This window comes from Papilio polytes, unplaced genomic scaffold (genome assembly GCF_000836215.1).
Source record: "Papilio polytes unplaced genomic scaffold, Ppol_1.0 DF821511.1, whole genome shotgun sequence".
NCBI classification, from domain to species: domain Eukaryota; kingdom Metazoa; phylum Arthropoda; class Insecta; order Lepidoptera; family Papilionidae; genus Papilio; species Papilio polytes.
Window position 1 is genome coordinate 2528362 of NW_013527693.1, and position 20948 is coordinate 2549309.

Consider the following 20948-nt stretch of genomic DNA (forward strand, 5'->3'; position numbering starts at 1 on the left):
CTTGGCCAGCGTGGTTGACTATGGCCTAATCACCCCTTATTAGGGTAGGCTCCGAGCCCCTCGGTGGGGACGTATAGTGAGCTGGTGATGAAAACTTTTTGAAATACTTAAATCTCCCCCAGTTAGGTTCAGATGGGTTATACACAACATAACCGTGTTTGAACATATGCAGATTGATATTTACCTTATTATATAGGTATACTTACGATCGTGTATTCCCGTAACAATTCCACTGCTGGGCCAACAAATTGATATCGAAATAGAACGGCGTCTTATGCTTTTTATTATTTATTTTCTCCCTAAAACAATATCAGTACAGTATATCAGTATCGCAAATATAAAATAATAAATGATAAATCCGTCATGATGGGATTCAATCACGTAGGGAGTGATCGTTTACTTACGAGCGATAGAATCTATTCATAACGAAATACGGAGATAAATCAAATCAAGTTTGTTTGTCTATCTCTTTGTGTAAACATCAGAGGTCAGAGTAAACACTATAACAAATTGTCACAGAAATAGCGATTAAAAGATTGGACTATATGTTTATCTTCTACCAATGAAAGTCAAAGTAAATAACTGATAAATCTAGGTTATAAAAATAAGATTTGTAACGCTATTTTTCACGTATTAAACTAGAGTAAATATATCTCTTTACCCGATAGTGATCACTGTTCCACTTTTTTAATGTTCGAAAATGTTATTAAACGAAATCTGCCAAGAAGATATTGACCTCGCTCGCATAGCTTTTACCTCGACATTACTAGATAAGAGCTGTATAACTATAGACTTTAATCCATAGAGTTTTTTTATAAGAGTAAGTTTCGCGGAAACCTCGGACTTATGTTATATTGGAAAACTAATCACTACCATCCCAACTCACGATGATACACGTTAGTTTAGTGTATAAGATGTAACCTTATGTGACCGACATAAGATACATATTTCTTCAATTGTTTCTCATAAAATAGAATACTTACTCCGCTCTAGCGCTAAACGCCACCGGTGATATACCAGCGGGCCCACTTAGTGCTTTCTGTGTGGACGTATACACGGCGTCCACTCCCCAAGCGTCCATGAAAAATGGCACACCTCCTAGAGACACCACGGTGTCTACCAATAGCAGTGTACCGTATCTGTAACATAACCATAGTAAAAACTAATTAAATACAGAACTGACATTCAAAATATTTCCCCTACAAAACCGCTGTAACTCTACTTGACTACCGCCATCTAAATGCATGCCTAGATTTGTTACTAAGATGTATCAAGTCGTGTTACACTTATGCCTTCATAACAGGACTGTAAAAACCAGTAGAAAAAAATTAAAAAGATAGAATAAACTATTTCCGCACCTATGTTTTATACTCCTTTATATCTATTGCAGTTGTAAACTACTCGAGACATTTAATTAAAAGAGTTTTCAAATTGATAGTGTTGTGAGAGTGTTCGTTGCAAAAAGTCGTGGCGTCGCGTCGCGTGAAAAAGATTAATGATATAATTAAATTGTCTGCCGTTCTCTAGACTAATTCCGCCCAAGCAATCGAAGAATTGATGTGGACATCGAGCGACATCTATACGAGACTTATTTCAATTCTGTTAGTGACAAAAAATATATTGTACGATTCGTAAGAGACACACGTCCTCGAATAAAATGGACATAATAAAATAATGATGTAATTTACAAAGCGAATTATTTGATACGTGCTACAGATAGCAATTTACTAGCAAATTGAGTCTAGATTTACGAAGCTACGAAGGTCCTTTTCGGTAATCTTAAATGTCGAAACTAATAAGATTTAAGGAGTAACTATTAACTTATTGTAATGTTAATAAGAGATTTATTAAATTAGAAACTTATACATAGTTAAGGTTCACTTTGTTTGGTCCGTTTTTTGCACTATGGCAAATAATATTTAGTACATTGTAAGTTGTAAGTAAGCGGATTTTCGGGTACAAGACAGCTTGTCATGGTTACGAAAGACGGTCGGGGCGGGTCGCACGTGACTTCGCCAGTTTTCAACTATAGATCTAATACTCTCTTCCTATTTTAGATAGAGATTTAGAATCTTATAATAAGTTCTGTAAAAACGGAGACGAATAAACTACACTATTTTTAGCTTATATATTTATAGGTGAATAGACGTTACTTACTTGTGACAAATATCGCCAAGACCCTCAAGTTTTTGCACGGTGCCCGTTGATGAATCGCCGTGGGTGATGAAGAGGGCAGTTGGACGATACAACTCCACTTGTTTTTCGAGTTCCTCCAATGTAAATGTTGTATTATAGGGTATTCGGTATACAATTGTTTTGATTCCTGAAAGATACGATTAAAATATTTTATAAAACTGTTGATTATTTTAAAGTTTTCTTCAATGAATACAACGAATCTAGAATATTTCATAATATTATTATTTTTATTAAGGGGCTTTTAAACAAATAAATGCTATAACAGAAATTTCGTAATTAAATTTAATACATTGAGGAAAATTACCATATCTATTAGCGACATTGTATGCTCGTTCGTCCCAGATGCCCCTTGTAGCAATAAGCAAGGTTTCCTTGGGACCGACCAGGTTGGTGATCAGTGTTTCCATGCCCGAATGACCTGACCCACTAATGGCCAGCACCAGGTTGCTCTTAGTTTGGAACACATATTTAATTCCAGCGCGAATGTCATCTAAGGCCTAAAAAACATATTCAATTAATATCTCACAAACTGTTCTGTAAACAACAACAAACAATAGTTTCGTTACAAACACATATACGGCCAATATGTTCGTCCAGACTCCAGACTATTCTCTACATCTATTTCAAATTTCATCGAGAATCGTTTTCTACAAACTCTAACAAACATCTATCCATCTATTCATCCACATAAACTTTCGCATTTATAATATTAGTAACGTAGTAATTATCTGTGGTATAATTAAAAAATACTCTTCAATTACCTTAAAGAATTCTTCGCACAAAGGTGAAACAACGGGTTTAGTTAGAGCTTGACGGACCGACGGCCACATGTTGCAAGGTCCAGGGCCACATAATAAGGGCTCCTTGAATTCAAGATCAAGGATTTTGGGCGGAGGGATGGACATCTTTGATGAGTACATTCTTTCTAAGCCTGTAAAAATAAGAGAATTGAAAAATTTTTGTCTTGTTAGAACGGATGCACACCTTTGACTAAACTATAGCACATCTCTAGTGCGATTGTTGATTGCTTCGGAACCAATTCAAATGTTTAATTACACAACTAAAAATCGAGCAGTGTTCCGCATCTTCATATAAGTTCAGGAATCAAAGCGCGACTAAACAGTTATGGAATAGTTTAGTCAAATATGTTATAATAGTGGGTTTTATCTCCGACACTAAAGCATAATGTCATTTCACTTTATATCTTTAAAAAACTGAGATGAAAAACACTTTTTTTGTACGTTCTTTCAAACGTCTCTAGTCAGGCAACACCTTTCAAATTAGAGGTTAACTTCTCTTGTAGCGTTTAGTGTTTCTCTAATTTTGTAAATTCGATTAACTGTTGAATCGTTGCATTTAGCACATAATTTTTCTTTGATAGAAATACGCTGTGAAGTGTGCTCAATCTACAAACGTTCTTATCCGAGTTGTGTAGTTTCTTTTTAATCTAAAAGGTTTCCGTTAAGAGCAAATGTGTTTTTAAGTGCGATCGACACGAGTGCTTCGATACGCGCCGAGGGCTACATTAAAATCCTATTTGAAATGTTAAAGGATTCTTTGAACGGTTCAAAGGCGAAATGAGAGCATTGTTAAGTAGGTCTCAAGCTTACTACATTAGAAATTACAACGCTTATATTTAAGATTTTTGGTTTACAGAACTTCTAATATATCGGCTAAATTATACTTTCAGAAAACGTGCTAATATACATTACTAGTAGACGTTACTTAAAAATATGATTCACTATGTTATAAAAACATGAAAGTACTTTTCTAGCATACTAGGAGCTATCGGTTAAACCTTTAATTTAGTCCGTTCGCGGTGACCGATATTCAGGCGCGGGCCCGTGAAGTTCGGTTACCGGAATCGGGTTAATGTTTAGATTTAGTGCTAATAGGGTTGGTTGTAAATTTGCTGCAATGTTCGGTCGCTATCGGATGGCACATTTGGCAAGTGCGCTTCGCCTGGGGCCGAGCGCCGCTTGCCAGCATCCTATTTGTTTCCCTATCGCCTGAGCCTCGTTACAGCGGTTTAGCAATTGTTTTTATAAACTGTTTTGAAGATGCATTTGCTTAGTTATAGAGATCCGGAAAGTAAAGACTCGATTACAGAGGTCGAATAGGTCACGACTTTATACGTAATGTCGATAAGAGCAAGTAGAGAGCGGTTGGCGGGCAACAGGGATGGAACAAATTCAATGTTGCCTCGACAAATTGATTCGATTCCCCTCGCAACTGTCGGCGCTGTCCCACTGGTACACGAGGAGTACGAGACGGGCGTCCTCCGGGAACTCTCGCGAACAAGACGGCGGCAAACTCCCGCTCTCCGATCAAGTGTAACGATACCCATATAGATCTCTAAGCTTGTTTTGATATAATCGACACTTTATATTCCTAGACTTTGGATAGTTTATTAAATTTTGTTTTTATGATACATTTTATATGAATATAAAAACATGAGTTATAAAACTTGTGAACGTCTAATACCAATATGGTAAAATCAGTTTCATGTCATATTGAAGGAATATTTCAAAAATATTAAAGTTCTATAATAAGGGCTTATAGCGAAAAAATTGTAAGCTTTGGATATAATTTTGTAAATAACAAACGAGTTAATTATAATAACATTTCCTTATATAAAATTAAATTAAAAAAATCAATTGTCTTTATATATTTTTAGCAAATCAATAGTGAAAGTTTTTATTGTAGGTAAAAAAGGTACTTACTGAATAATAGACGAGTAAGAATTAGAGAGCAAATATTAGAATTACACAAATGTCTTGCGATACGGCTATTCTTTACAAGGCCACGTGCACAATGGTACAGTGATGTTATGATATACCCGTGGATGACATATTTAGATAACATAGGGTTAAAAGATAAATATAACCATTTCGCTACCGGTTAGAATTTATTGACATTTCTATTACTGCTATATGTATTTTTGTATTGCAAAGATAATGCAATACAGTCAGCTTCGATATTGTAAAATGTATTTTGCAAGCGCTAAGTTTACTTTATCTATTTCGACTTGAATAGAGACAAATTGCCAAGCGTGTTGCATTCGGTGCGACTTTATAAAGTTAGCTGGCTGCTCGCTGGAGACACGAGGGCTATACGTTGCGATTGTCGAACGACTTTTATATCTTTAGACTAGACGTATACTATTCATGCTTTATTTATTTGTTGCAGCATTTAGAATACATAGTAAATGAAGTGTATAGAATACATCTTACTGTTACTTTTAAACAGTACAAAACTCTTATCTCTATGTCGTCCAAGAGATTTATTTACACTATTGTCTATCTATACTATTTTTAAGGTATTTTTATAGAAAGTTTTAGTAAATCGTAGTCAATTTTTTAAGTATGGTTCTACGACCATTATTTTTACAGTCGGCTTAGCGCCTGCGTGGCTCGTGCCGCAATTTTCACTTCGATAACTTGCAGTCATTAGAATCAGTTAAGGCGTCTACGTTTAGTATATTCACAGATTTAATTGTCGAATTTATGTTATTTTATTATAAAATTTACTAGCAAAAATACTCGCACGGCATACGTTAGTATTTTAATTATAATCATAACTGTTAAAATCTGTATACTATGAGGAAAACCCAAAACTGCTGTGCACTAGAAATACAAAATACCTACAGAAGAACCCCTTGACGCGTCTTCGTGACATTTTCATTTTAATAATGGAACTGAAATGCACTTTTCATTATTTAAAATAGACTTTTCATTTTAGAAAGATCTGCATTTATATAACATTTTAATGACGCAACTTGATTATTTTTGGTATCTTTACTAAGGCCCCATTTTGCGTGTTTATAACAAACTTCATTTTCAAAGATCAATTAAAATGCAACTGAAAGAAACAAACTGAATTCATGTAGTTATTAATGATTTTGCTGTGTGTATTTCCGTTAAATTGTATGTTTGATTCGAAACGATATACTTGTTGGCTTGCATTCTATCCCTCGGGTGTCTGTGAAGCGGCGACTAGCCAATTAGAAAATATTAACTACATCGTGTGAACTGCTAATAACCGTTAGTTAGTTATAGAATGACATCATTATACAATCAATCTTGTCTACTATACCCGTGAAAACTGTATTCAGTCACACTGACAAAAGCATAGACAAAAATAATAAACACAACGTAAATTGTTTCCAATAAAGTAGAGTTCGGGATCAAAGCGCGCAATTGTTCGGTGTCGTTCATTCAAGTCCTAATTGATTTACTTGCTCATTTTCTGCGCAAATAATTTGTCTGCAGACGTATGCTCACTTAGATAGACAAATAAAGATCTGTATCTATAGTACAATACGGAAGATTGTCTGTCTGTACTCAAAGACTCATGCGGAGGCCCAAATTTAGTCCCTTTTCCTTCCCACCATTCTTCTGATATGAAATGGGAAGGGAACGTGTACTTGACGCTGGAGGAAACGCACAGGAAGGAGAAATATCCTCTTTATGTGCGTTTTCTTTTCCGTCGATTAAGGGTAGGCAACGCATACGATATTTTGAATGTCTATGGGCAGTGATCACTTCACCATTTTGGCGGATTCATGTGGCCGTTTGCCACTTTATAATATAAAAAACAGTTTTAAATATTGTTTCAGGCGATAACTTCATGCTTAATTTTGTTTGTCGTTTTAAATGCTAGCCCGGAATCATTGATGATTAAATATAAATGTTTTTTTTTTAATGTAGAGTGTATTTATAATAATCAAGAATTTAATTCCTATCAAAATAGGTCTTTGATCGTAATCTTAGAAAGTTTAAAGCAGAAACTTGAAAATAAAATCTTATATTCTACTACTAAAAAAATTAAATTTTGTCGTTCTGTTCGTACGTAACATTTTATTGTCCTGGTACTGGTACAATACAATGCTGTAACAAGAAACTCGAGCTTAAATTGCTTTTGGCAGCCGTGAAAGATAATTACGTTGGGAGCAATTTCGATTTTAATACAATCTTATTATAATGAAATTATTTTCTTTGATGCTTTAACTTATTCTATACTAGCTTTCGCCCGCGACTCCGTCCGCGTGGAATTAAAAAAACACAAAAGTGAGTAGTCTATGTGTTCTTACAGACTATCCTCTACATCTATACCAAATTTCACCGAAATCCGTACAGTCGTTTAGGCTACAAACTCTAACAAACATCCATCCATCTAAACTTTTGCATTTATAATATTAGTTAGATTGTACATGTTTTTACTAGGATATAACCAAAGTTATAGAATTTAAATATAGTTTTGTGAATTGCAAAGTTTTTCTGCTATTGATGAATATTCAAAAATGTTTTTGAATGTGGGGTTTTGGGATCTACTCGTGGGTTTGCTGTTGAACCATTAATAAAATATATTTCAGTTTTTCCAAAAAGATTGTTAGGATGTTAATCAATTTTTCTCACATAAACTTAAAATTTCGGATTTGCGTCCTCGATTTTGTAAGTACTTAAAACTGTAGAAAATTTCAAATAAAAATAATAAACCTGGGCTCGTCCGGGATTTGAACCCGGGACCTCTCGCACCCTAAGCGAAAATCATACCCCTAGACCAACGAGCCGGTGGTTACAGTGGTTTTTATAATGGCTTACTTTTACTTTTATGTAAAGATACACATTGCATAGAAACGCTTTTGTACTACCAATGACAGTGGACAATAAAAACATATTGTACTAATATAGATCAGTTATCTAATAACCCTCATATTCCCTACCTTATTCTAATATTAGGATACAATCTATAGGTACCGTATAGAGGTAGATTGAAATGCTGTAAGTAATGACTTCACCTCTGAAAATTGCAACGAGCGCCGCGCGGCAAGCCGACTGTGAAAATAATGGTCACACAGCTTTGCGTCTTAAATCGTCGACTGCTAAGCACGTAAATGACCGTCCGTATTTTATAGTGGCTTTTAATTTTTTTACCTTTAAATATGAATATGTTATGGGGATGTGAAGTATATGAAAATTACAATTTCCTACAATTATTATCTGTGCTAATATGATAAAGCGTAAACAAACAATACTTCGTGGCGTAGGCTGCAGCAATCACATCATATTTTTGGATGATTCTTAGAGGATAAATCAATTGGAAAAAACCTTTATATGAGAAAGACACTATGAACTACAAGCTGCCAACATCAAGGAAGCAAGGTTGCGATGGATTGTCATCATGTCATGTAATTTTGACATTTGGAATTGAAAATTTTACAAATGTGAACAAAAAAATAAAATTTTCATAAGTTCATGATATAAATATAAATGACGTAGACAGACGTAGGAACTCTTGTTAAGGCTAAAAACGGGAAAAAGCAACTTAGCGCAATATCTAATCTTTTATAGACCTCGTCAAGACAAGCCAAAGAAATTGGCCGTTACCTCTTGTTTTCTAGGAATTTTCATTTCCTTGCTCGTAAGGGCATGAAAGTTGGGTTAAAAAAAGGTATTGGGCTCGTCCGGGATTTGAACCCGGGACCTCTCGCACCCTAAGCGAAAATCATACCCCTAGACCAACGAGCCGCTTGAAAGAGAGTGCATAAAACGCATTCAGATTATTAAATGTTACATAACTAATACTGTCTCAACTTACTATAGCCTTCTACGTAAGATTGTTGCACAAACGTGCCCGAATAACTCAACCAATTTTAATGCACACAGAGAATCTTTTATTACGTGTGAATTATAAAAACTATATTGAGGCAGCTGTGCGTTGGCGCGTAGGTGAAAGTATTTTGTTGAAAATCACGTACAGGTTTTGCGCTTGTCTTCTGATCTACATTTGTAGTTAAATTATTGATTATAAAGACAAATGCTAATAGTTAAAATCATTTGTTAAGAGTTTTATTTTATCTCCAAATCATTTAAATTCAGTAAATAACATTAAAATTTAAGTGATTGCTATACTCTTTCATTTCAATTCAAAGATAAGGGAATTTTATAGCACCTTTATCGTTATGGTTGTAAATTATTTGATAGTGAAGGGCTATAAAAATTACATTCATTTTTATAGTAATCCATACTCACGTAACAATAAGGATGTAGGTATGTTTGTTACTAGTTAACTCCAGAACGGTTTGACTTTTTGGATGAATTTTGGTCCAAAGTTAGAATATAATAAAGAATAACGAATAGATCTACTTTTCAATCCGGAAAAATGTATAGTTTTTATGCGATACATCAATAACTTCTCAATTAAAGACCGAAATTTTTTATTCTATCCGGTCAAAGTCGCGGTAAATAACTAATTATTCATATATTTTTCATTACGACTTTGCATATTTTTGTACATTGCGAGCGGCTCGTTGGTCTAGGGGTATGATTTTCGCTTAGGGTGCGAGAGGTCCCGGGTTCAAATCCCGGACGAGCCCAATACCTTTTTTACACCCGCTCATTTCATAATCACACTCAATTAAACAAAAACAATACAAACTGAGAATTCTTAAGTACTTCATTAATATAATCACAATAAAAAATATAAAATAACCGTTCCACTGCCTTCAAACATCGATCTGTTTATTTCTCTCTGACAAACTTGAATTAAAAATATGTTTTTGCGTCAATATTTAGTTAATGGAAACCCAAAGTAATATAGAGCCAGAAACGTTAAACTGCAGCTTATATACAATATTCAAAGTCCAATGCAATGCATTTACGATATCTTGGAGTCAATAGAGACCGCGGCTGTGGCACTCAAGAGCTTCTCTATTTACGCGGTCGTTAGCGTTAGCCAACTAGTGAAGCGCAATCGAAGCAATTACCGCCTCTACAACTAAATTGCTATTCCAACTGATGCGAAATAATAGGACTGCCTGTATTTCTATATCTAATGGACTGGGATTTGTTTGGATTACATACTTAATTATTTTTAATCTTACTAACATAAATGCGAAAATTTCGATGGATTGATGGATATTTGTTAGAGCTTGTAGCCTAAACTCCTTGGACGGATCTCGGTGATATTTGGCATAGATGTAGAAGATATTCTGGAAGAACACATAGGCGAATTGTTTTACTACTGTTTAATTTGGAACCGGAGTTATAGTAATCTTGTTTGTAACAAATAAGAGCAGTCTTGACGTCACAAATGTCAAACTTTCGCTCGCAGTAACCGGTCTGTAGTTGAACGTTTGCCATTCTAAAAAGTGCGTTTCATCATTTTATTCCAATTTTTTAGAGCAGTAAACAGCCGGCTCGTTGGTCTAGGGGTATGATTTTCGCTTAGGGTGCGAGAGGTCCCGGGTTCAAATCCCGGACGAGCCCAATGTTTTTTTAATTTTTCAAATCATTAGGTATCCCTTCTTCCTAGGACTGAATTCACTTTGTCCTTACATGTGTATTAATATTTTTTAAATTACATTTAACGAAAAAATTCTATCTATTAGAGATTTTCCAACGAATATAAATCTTTGCGTAACTTCAGAATGTTACTTGAATATTGCAGTTTTTGTTTAATATTTGACATTTTTATATCTAGTGGTAGATTTCGATCGGCCGGTCATTGATCAATAGATGATTTCATGAATAATTCAAGTTTCCCGAATACAATTCGACGGGGCTTTTGGAAATCATTAACAAGGCTTATTTTGGACGTTGACGGATCGTTGTGGGGAACGAACACGCTTGCGAATTTCTCACTATCAATAACGAAACAAAATTGTTTAACGAATCGTAAATAGAGATGTTAAAGTAGCGATTTAGTATAAATACAGCTGGATAAGAATATTTATGGTACATCTAAGACGAAAGATAACAAAAATCTCTAGAATAAAAACCAGAAATTAGAAGAATGAGGGCATGTTCCATCAAATTGTAAGTTGTCTGATAACAAACCAACTATTAAAATATGTGATGAAAATATCGGATTTTGTTCCCTTATCTGCCAGTGACATCGTTTTTAAGCTATTCTATCAGCCAGTGGTGGGACAGGCCCTTAAACTTTTAAATAACAATATATAGAGTCCATAATCCCACAAACACAACAAATTACTCATTTTTAGGTATTTTTCTACTTTCATTTTGTACATTTTTCCTAATTTAAACAAAATAACTAATTTAGGCTACCGCACAAAATAGCTGGCTGCAGATGATAGGACATTTTCCGGAAAGTTTAATTAAGTCTGAGGACATAATGCGCTCCTCGCCCAAAATAATATGCACTAAGTAGCCAGCAAGTAATACAAACATAATTAACTTTCACGTAATTATGAAAAAAAGTTTCCTTTTAAGCTAATGACAATTTTGTTAGCGAGGTTTTTAACCGGAAAGTTAGTGTTACATAAACATTTCTTAATTAATATTAATATTCTAAAGAGGAAAGATTTTATTTTTCTATGTATGGAAATAAATCAAAAACTACTGGTACAGTTTTAAAATTTCATATCACCATTAGGACGCTACGTTATCGCTGAGTAACAGAGACTATATTAAAAAAAAAGTAAACGAAATTGCATTCTTTTCATGTCAGTTCCTTCTACTGATATGATAAAAACCATACTCTCCCTGTCTATCACTTGGAATAAAATGAAATCGCAATGTGTTTTTCTATAGCTGTTTCATGAATCGAATCCTGATCGAAATAGAACTGCAAATCCATGTACATGTGCTCGAATTTATTACTTCAATACTATCTTTATTGGACAGCTATAACAAAGGATTTAGATTAATACGTAATAGATATTATGGATTACATAACCCTACTTAATCTAATTTTACGAAAACATAAAATAATTATCTCATCAAGTCTATGTATGAGATATCAAGGAGATCCTGGATTTAGATTTTTTATAATAAAAGAGGGCAAACGAGCGGCGAGAACATCGAGGTAGTCAACGATGACCATGGACATCCGCAACAACAGCGGAACTACATATGAGTTGCCGACTTTGAATAATTATTTAATATATTTCGCCCGCGAGTCCGTCCGCGTGAAGTTAAAAAAATATATAAAAACATAGCCTATGTTACTCACTGACATTGTAGCTATTTAATGGTGAAAGGATTTTTGAAATCGGCTCAGTAGTTTTTGAGTTATTTCATTACAATCAAACATACAAAGTTTTCCTCTTTATAATATTTGTATAGATTTATTATGTTAATTATTTATTATCTATATAACATATATACAATACATTTTTACTAAATTAAGGACACATGATTGATTCATGAAGGTATCCTTACTGAACATGCGAAAGTAAAAATTACTGGAAGACTTTGGATTCAAATTCGAACCTTAAGACCATAAATTTGAATGGTTTTCTGTTATTGATATAGAATTATAGATAAAGATATAACAATAATAAAGAAAGGTTTATCGTATTAAATTATTAATTACACCAGACATATCTGTACTGCAATACATACTGGTGTGAACTTGTTCTTGGTCTTACATCATGAAATTATGACGTAATTAAATAAATGTCGACATAAAATTATTATGATTGTGAAAAATTGATTATTCAATTAATCTTAATTGTCACCGGCTCGTTGGTCTAGGGGTATGATTTTCGCTTAGGGTGCGAGAGGTCCCGGGTTCAAATCCCGGACGAGCCCGACTTCCTTTTTTCATCTAAGTAGACTTTTCAGCCTACTCTGACCTCACGTTTTAATTTACTGCTTTTAACAAAATTGTTTATTGCTTGTAATTGCTGAGAAAAGGTAATTTTTTAGTCAACAAGAATATATTGCAATAAATCGTCGACGAAGTTCTATATTGTAATAGAATAATTGCCATGTTTGGTTTTTTTTTTAAATATAATAAAACAAAAATTTCTAAGCAGTGTAGTATGAAAACATGTTGTAATCTCAACTTTTTTAGCAAGTTCCAATTAAAACACGCTATGCTGATTTAATACTCGTACTATACATTTAGTGGAAACGAGGTTTAAACGTAATCTATTTAATGAGCGCAGTATCGCATAGTCGTTTCAACAAACGTTAACTTTGATTGCAGTTGAATAGTTCAGTTGTCCTGCAAAGTGCACTTGACTCGAACTGCCTTAGTATGTAATAGTATGCCAACTTAAGACAACATTACTATCGGTTTCCACTACTAAAACATGTTTAAAAACATAGTCATCTCATTCATTTTAAATGAAATGGATATGACAATATCCTTCAGAATATGCGTTTCGATTGTGTAAATAATACGTTATGTACAAAATGAGTTTAGGTCCAGCAGCACAACTTATTCTTAAACTAAGCATGCACCAGAGGGCATATTGCAAACAAATTGAAGGTTAAAATGGTACTTACCAGCGATGCTGCCTACAGATGCCCCCGTTTGCCCAGTTTTTGTTCCAAACGGGTAACCGAAAATCAAAGCGACCTTGTTCCTTGTGTTTTTCGCGTTGTCGGACAAGCATCCGCTTTCGATAACCTTTGAACTCGCATTTTTTACGCGACCGATTCACTTGGCTGCTTGCATACGACTCCTTCTCCCGCACCACTCCGCATGACCCGCGCCCGTGGGGGAATCGAATCTACCCACAAGTGCGGGAGAATAAAAATGCACCCGGTTACCCGCAATAACCCGGACCGCTAAATTTGACTATGTGACCGTATGTGTTGAACCAGTACAATTTGTACCGAACACTTGATAGATACATAAGTTAAAAATGATCCAGTCACTCTTCAAAGTGCATCAATACTAGGTTGTAGCCTATAAAGACGTAGAAGAAGTTTTCAAATATTTAGGCGACTCGGAACATTATACGAGTTGCTGCGCAGAACACAATGTTCGTAGGCGTAGGTAGGGCGCGCGTAAAAGGATGCTCCGCGCAACGCACTTTTCACCTCAAGCCACAAATATATTTGAAAAGAGTAGCCTATATAGACTATACCACCTGCCTTCGAGCAAAAAGAGTCTTTTTAGCTTGCAAATGTACACAATTTACAAGTTAATGTAATTATTACTCTAAGAGGATAATACTATATAATAAACTTGATGTCATAATAAACTGTTATTAACAATAAGTCTTGTAGGATGCAAGCGTACGAGTTAAGCTAGTACAAGTTGTTTGTAAGTTCATTGTTCCAAGTTTCAGTGAACTTGTGTTTAAAGCTATGAAGCGGATATTGAAATTTCACACTGGACGATGTTTGCAAAATTAGGTGCAGTTGCCTGTGAAATTTATTAATATTGTACAAAAGTAATTTAAGTAAAACTAGTAGGTACATAGACGTAAAAAGTGATGTCGCATTCGTTGCTTACATTAAATTTTTGGTAAATTGTAATTCTAAGAAATGTCACAATTATTTACTGAAATGAATAAATATTTTATCCAAATTTGTAACGGCTCGTTGGTCTAGGGGTATGATTTTCGCTTAGGGTGCGAGAGGTCCCGGGTTCAAATCCCGGACGAGCCCATTTTTTATTATTTTTTTAATTAATGTTTTCAAAACTTATAGGACTTAACTATTAATATGGCCATAATAAGGTACATGTATACCCTTTATTTATTCGTTTCTCTCATGAAGTTGTGCACTCTGTGTGAAATTTAATTAATTCCGAGCGCGTAATGTTGTCCGCGTCGAAAGTAATACGGTGAGCTGACAGCAACTGCTCGTGTCTCGGCCATCACCACGGAAATAATGCATTCGCGTTTACTGTTTTATTTTCAAATTATAAAAATAACTCCATTAACGCCATTGTCAACTGATCGTATCTTTGTTTGTGATTAAAAATATTTCGTGAACTCTTTTTGATTGGGGAAAGATTCCAAAGATATGTCGGTAGAAGGGCACTGTTATCTTAGAATCGTTATACCAAAATCCTAATTTGGTGGCCGTTCTCAAACATAACTTGAGGGCTACTGGATTTACAAAATAATTAAAATTAAATAATTAATAGAATAATGTCTGAATTCGCATTTGGATGTCAAATCGGGATTTCAAGCAGTGACCTGAGGCTGTAGGATATTACTAATAATCTATGTCACACGTCACTTGCATCGCGGAGATGACAATGACAGTGGAAACACAATGTGACATACATTAGATATGGAAATAGTTGGTTACCGACATTACTAATTGTATAGTATTTTGTGATACATGAAAGTTTGCTACACACGCTCAGATTTATCTTTAGATAAATTTAACGTCCGTAGCAGGCTTTAAGAAATAGTACGAATTAACGAGGTGCTGTAAAATCTTTCATAAGGGGTTCGAGGAGATGAAGGATCTCGAACGAAGAATCGAAGTCCCAGAACTCTCGCTGTAGCACTTAATAGCTATTGAAGGGATTACAATGGGAAATAATTTTGCTTTTCCCTGATTTTACGTCTAACAAATAAGTAATAATTACATTGTTTCTTAGATATTCTATTTAACTATATACAATATCGGTAGAGTATAAATCGCAAACGAATTTCGATCTCGCTACAATTCGTCAACGTCAAACGTAAAGCTTGTTAATGATTTCCAAAAGCTGTGTCGAATTTAGTCGAGTTGTGAATCAGGCGAGTTACATTATTCATAGAGCCATCTATTGGTCAATAAACAAAATGGAATTTTATAAAATGCATAACAATTGAAAATCGTACTTAACAGTGAAAATTAATACAAAATCAAATTACTCTCTGTGGTTAAGACTTGAAATGCAACACTCAGAGTCACTGGCAACGAGATTTCTTTACAGGAGTTAGCATGGAATTAAATAGAAATAAAAAAAAAAATATTTACACATTTCTCTGGCTGACAATTTCATTTATCGTATATTTTTGATTGAGTTAGATTGATGATACAAATAATCGTATTTTTTAAGTAGGTTCGTTAATATTTCTCATCTCATATAAAATATTTATTTTAATAGTCCTATTTCAAACTATAATAAAATTTATAAAGAGTGTTGGTTAAATTCACTACACAAACAATAAGAGAAAAGTGCTTAAGCGTTTCATATTCGAGCTTATTCTAGTGTCGAAAACAAGTCGAGAGACTTTTAATAGAGAAAAAAAGACATTTTTTCCTAGTATTTTCCAACTGTAATGGCAGCTACAGATTTCCGTTTCCCAGCGCAGCTCAACTTTAGCGGATGAGAGGCTATTCATGCAGCTACCGTTGTTTGTTGTGGGCACTTTCTCATTGCTTGTTTATACTGAAGCTTTTTAATAAATTGTTTCTTTATACCAGTGTTAATTGAGTGACATGAAGTTTATCATTTGTCACGTATTTATTTATTAATTTACTATATGAAGACAAAGTATCACATGAAATAAGTTATGTTCGTTACGTAAAGGTCAGAATTGGAGATTTCTCTTTCTTTATAGAGCAAATAAAGGCAGATTAACTTACGAACTTACGTTGCTCGGGACTTCGCCCGTATGAAATAAAAAATAAAAAATACAGACTATGTTACTCACAGATAAACTATTATTTAAAAAAAAATCGGGCTCGTCCGGGATTTGAACCCGGGACCTCTCGCACCCAAAGCGAGAATCATACCCCTAGACCAACGAGCCGATACATAAAATGCTTAAAAAATATTTTACAAAATGATTAAATGAAACATTCAACTTGTTTCGGAATGATTCTGTTATCCGGTTTGAAACTTATTAGCATTGTGTACGAAGATGTGCAGCCACGATGACGTCACATATGTTCAGTAGAGATATAAAGAATACTTTCGCTTTCTGTGCGATTTATGAAAGTGAAGGGTCTGTAGGAAAATGAAGTTCAAACATTGAGTTTATTTAAAACGAGTTGTGATCAAAAGTGCTCACGCGCTTTCTTATGATCTTACCGTGAGTTTGTATTGTAACTAGCGATATTATAAAAAGTTCCAAATATGTAAACTAAGCTACATATCTCAGATTTGCAAAACACAAATCGGAACATATAATTTAACACTCTATAACGCTTCACAAATTTAAATTAAATTGTAATTCAATGTACAAAAGTTCAGATCAGATATTAGACTCCAGAAATCCATTCTAAAGTTTAGATTCGATGTTCTTATCTGCAATTAATATGCTAATACGAGCTCAAATTATGCGGTAATTAAACTTGGAAGCAACCTGAGCAGTGCTCCGAGACACTTTGTGGTACAAACTTACGATGAAACACGAAATTTCAGTTATAAGACTTGAAGGTGGGTTGTGACGAGGGGTGAACTATGAGCTTTTTTTAATACAGACTAAACAGTATTTATGTGTTAAAAAGCTTGATTTAAGTAAGAAATAAATTTATTAACCCAACTAACAATAATCCCTATGACATACTAAAACGGACATTCCAAGCTTTTTACTTCGCAGGCCTCTTTTAAAATTTATCCCGTTCTGCTATATTTCTTTTCCAACTTCTGAAACCTCAGCTTTAATTCCAGCAAAATTCCCTTCTGGACTGACTTTAGTGGACCCTAAGGACTCCACTTACATCATTTTGGATTTTTTGGATAATACGTGTAGACAGACTCTCTCTCATCATAATTTACTAGATGCTCATGCTATTCAGCTACCTTCTATTTGATTATATGTAATACTAAATTGTCATGACCACTTAATAATTAATCATAGGTAGCATAGAAATCTTACGCAAACCTGTCATCAGTTCTTTGTTATTATTTTAAAAGTTTGATATATGTAGTTTGAACAGATGCGGTAACCGACAGGCAGTTTGTTATGAAAACAATTTAACACGCTGATAAAAGGCAGTTATGGTAATAAAACTGTAATATCAAGGCTGTATTTTCTTATGAATGTAAATTTATCTGCTTATTCATTTCGTTTTGATATTATAAACTATAGCCACCATGCATGTCAATTTAGTAAACGGTTAATTTAAAAATTACTCAGTTTTTTAACCTATGTTGTCGGAACGCATATACTTTTTAACAAAAGACTAAATTCCACATAAAAAAACATACGATTTTGCTTCCTTAAAGTTTAGAAAAGGCACCACTTTTCTAAATTTTATAAGTAGTACTTTTGCGTAAAAAAATAATATTGATATAAAAACAATAGGAAACTGGGCTCGTCCGGGATTTGAACCCGGGACCTCTCGCACCCAAAGCGAGAATCATACCCCTAGACCAACGAGCCGACGCGTACTTAATCTTTAAACCACTACTTAAGTAACAACCGTGAAATACCATTTGCCATGGTGCTTTGACAATCGACACCAACAGTACAATTTTCTCTAGAAACACTGGAACCCCTAGGAGATAACAATGACCTTACGAAATAACTGTGACAATTTTTTGTAGGTCCAGGAGGCTACGTCTCATTAGCCTTGTCTTTTTTCCACCTTTTCATTATCCATGGTCACTTGAAAGCAAACACATCCTCTGCCAAGAGAAAAGAGCGAATAAAGCGTCTTATCCAATCCTACAACTTGGTTGCGAAACATAAATGTTTTGCCATTAGTAAATTTTTTCTCGGGATAATGCAATCAGAAAGTACTTTAGTGGGTTTAGGTAAATTTCTAATAGATATTTAACCATGGTACTACACTGGGCTTCGTTCAATCTGTCGAATCTTTGAACAAATTTTTTTACCCTGGTGGTATAGCAATTTTGGCAGCATGGAATTATAGAATTAAAAGTCTTGGATGTTAATTTGCACGAGAATGTCGAAATTAAGGGTTTCAGCCAGATCTTAAGTACCAAAATTACAGCATTTAAACCAACCAAGGCTCGTGAAGAGGTTTGAAACAGACGTCTGTCCTTTTTCGACATAGGAACTATTCACAGTTATAAATCCCGATTTAATTGACGCACATATCGGCTCGTTGGTCTAGGGGTATGATTCTCGCTTCGGGTGCGAGAGGTCCCGGGTTCAAATCCCGGACGAGCCCAAAATGTTTTTTTTTTTGCAGGTAGATGTATTAATTGTGTCATGAGGAACCCAAGCTGATCTGTACCAGGAAGTAAGCGAATCGGGGTAAAGTAATGTTGTACCTCGTTTAGTCGGTAATTTAATGGAAGAAGAATTCTGTTTTCATCCCCTGCTCTTCTTTTCTTGATTTTGTTGTTGAAAATAAGTTAAAGATCTCTAATTGTACTGTTTGTTGTGCTAGTCTATTACTTCAAATTTCTTCGTTAACTGACATCGGCTCGTTGGTCTAGGGGTATGATTTTCGCTTTGGGTGCGAGAGGTCCCGGGTTCAAATCCCGGACGAGCCCATTTCGTTTTTTGTTTAAAGTTTTTAATTAAATTATACTCTTATGCGCCTATCCCGTTCAAGTGGGACAAAATGATGCTTAAATTGCTATAATAAAATTGCTGCAGAAGCAAATGACCAAAACCATGAACTGACATACCTGCTGTTTTTTTAAGCAGAGTAAAATAATAATAACGTTTTTGTACTTTTGTTTCTTTAGAGGAATTTTCCATCAATTGAAGATTTAGAAAAAAAATCAGATAGATACCTAATAAAATAAAAACACAATTAATTATTAATATTCAAATTAAATGATTTGTGTGATGATGGTTAAAGTTTTTCTACAGGTGCTAATTAAGTAGGTAGGCCTTATAACAGTACGATTTAACACTATCGGTCTAAACAATACCATATTCGCAATAAACATAGGTTTGAATGGTATTTCTAAACGCATGAAGATGGTAAAAAAGCGAAGTCAACTGTTAATTGAAATGCCAGCGTTTAAATTGAAAGAAGAGAGGGGGCTACCAGAAAGGACAAGTGTGCAAAGTATAACAGAAGAAGTAAGTCTCTTATTCTTTGCGGCTTTAGTCATTCGTGTTTCCTGATGCAATCACTTATCTATACTAATATAATAAAGCGTAAACACACACTACTTCTTGGCATAAGATGTTAGGAATCACAGCAAATTTTTGGATAATTCTTTCTTTAATAAAATGCCCTACTCTTACGACACGCTTTAGGCTATATATTATTACGCTCTTAAACTTAGGGGGTAAATAAATTTTAAAAAACCTACATGTGGGAAAAGGGCCACAAACTACAAGCTGCCAACATTAAGGAAGCAAGTTTATTACATTAACGGTAATTTTTTACATTTAGATTTCAGACTTTGACAAATGTAAACAATAAAATATAATTTCGTACGGGAACTGCTACAACTAAATAAAAGGTAATGTTAATGTAACTAACAATACAATTGTTGTTAAGGCATTTAGTAAACTTTTTCACGAATCAGATGATTGTAAAACTATTATCTAGTGGTTTTAATTGATGTAAGTAGCTGGTTATACATAGATCAGGGAAGTCCTTCATCGGCTCGTTGGTCTAGGGGTATGATTTTCGCTTCGGGTGCGAGAGGTCCCGGGTTCAAATCCCGGACGAGCCCAATTCATTTCTTTTGGTTGAAATCAGACAGATCCGATAAAGGCAACGATGTTAAAATAAAAATTTAGTTTCATTAACACCTCATTTGAATGTTGTTCACATTATAATTTCGGTTAGGATTTCCTTTTGCGAAAGTGTGAAATGGAAAGCGAAATGTGACGAATATTTCGCTTCGGTTCCGGTTCGCTTTCGTGACCAAAAAGCATTAAAAAAGGACTGGGCTCGTCCGGGATTTGAACCCGGGACCTCTCGCACCCAAAGCGAGAATCATACCCCTAGACCAACGAGCCGATATATGGTGTATTGATTTGCGTATAGCTGCTCGTATAATTAGGTGGCACTGTCATTAGGTAATGATTTAATTACCACCTGAGCAAACAGTTAATAGTAGGCAAATAATTGAAGAGGAGAGAGATTGATTTCCACGATGAAAGTTATTATAACGACGATTACTAGGTAATATGTGCATTATATGTACGC

At 34.5% G+C, this 20948-nt stretch overlaps 1 protein-coding gene and 12 non-coding genes across 14 annotated transcripts in view; 7 read left to right on the forward strand and 6 right to left on the reverse strand.

Annotated features, from left to right (window-relative positions):
- The window catches only part of LOC106108521 (serine--pyruvate aminotransferase, mitochondrial), a 187158-nt gene that overhangs the window by 1101 nt on the left and 165109 nt on the right, over positions 1 to 20948 (reverse strand). Inside the window, exons 1-6 of one of the 2 annotated variants that reach the window (XM_013289699.1) lie at positions 4920 to 5076; positions 2958 to 3127; positions 2501 to 2693; positions 2158 to 2323; positions 984 to 1139; positions 207 to 299 (exon numbers count right to left, since the gene is read on the reverse strand). In XM_013289699.1, the coding sequence (XP_013145153.1) occupies positions 207 to 299; positions 984 to 1139; positions 2158 to 2323; positions 2501 to 2693; positions 2958 to 3127; positions 4920 to 5061 (920 nt within the window). In that variant the 5' untranslated portion in view covers positions 5062 to 5076. Of the gene's footprint in view, positions 1 to 206; positions 300 to 983; positions 1140 to 2157; positions 2324 to 2500; positions 2694 to 2957; positions 3128 to 4919; positions 5077 to 20948 lie in introns of those variants that run through there. The other variant, XM_013289700.1, reaches the window with a different exon arrangement.
- Trnap-agg lies at positions 7697 to 7768 on the reverse strand. The gene has a single exon. It is a non-coding gene; the product is annotated as a tRNA-Pro (tRNA).
- Trnap-agg lies at positions 8655 to 8726 on the reverse strand. Its single transcript has one exon. It is a non-coding gene; the product is annotated as a tRNA-Pro (tRNA).
- On the forward strand, positions 9503 to 9574 carry Trnap-agg. Its single transcript has one exon. It is a non-coding gene; the product is annotated as a tRNA-Pro (tRNA).
- On the forward strand, positions 10395 to 10466 carry Trnap-agg. Its single transcript has one exon. It is a non-coding gene; the product is annotated as a tRNA-Pro (tRNA).
- Trnap-agg lies at positions 12684 to 12755 on the forward strand. The gene has a single exon. It is a non-coding gene; the product is annotated as a tRNA-Pro (tRNA).
- Trnap-agg lies at positions 14499 to 14570 on the forward strand. Its single transcript has one exon. It is a non-coding gene; the product is annotated as a tRNA-Pro (tRNA).
- Positions 16592 to 16663, reverse strand: Trnap-ugg. The gene has a single exon. It is a non-coding gene; the product is annotated as a tRNA-Pro (tRNA).
- On the reverse strand, positions 18170 to 18241 carry Trnap-ugg. The gene has a single exon. It is a non-coding gene; the product is annotated as a tRNA-Pro (tRNA).
- Trnap-cgg lies at positions 18924 to 18995 on the forward strand. The gene has a single exon. It is a non-coding gene; the product is annotated as a tRNA-Pro (tRNA).
- Positions 19252 to 19323, forward strand: Trnap-ugg. Its single transcript has one exon. It is a non-coding gene; the product is annotated as a tRNA-Pro (tRNA).
- On the forward strand, positions 20398 to 20469 carry Trnap-cgg. The gene has a single exon. It is a non-coding gene; the product is annotated as a tRNA-Pro (tRNA).
- Trnap-ugg lies at positions 20687 to 20758 on the reverse strand. The gene has a single exon. It is a non-coding gene; the product is annotated as a tRNA-Pro (tRNA).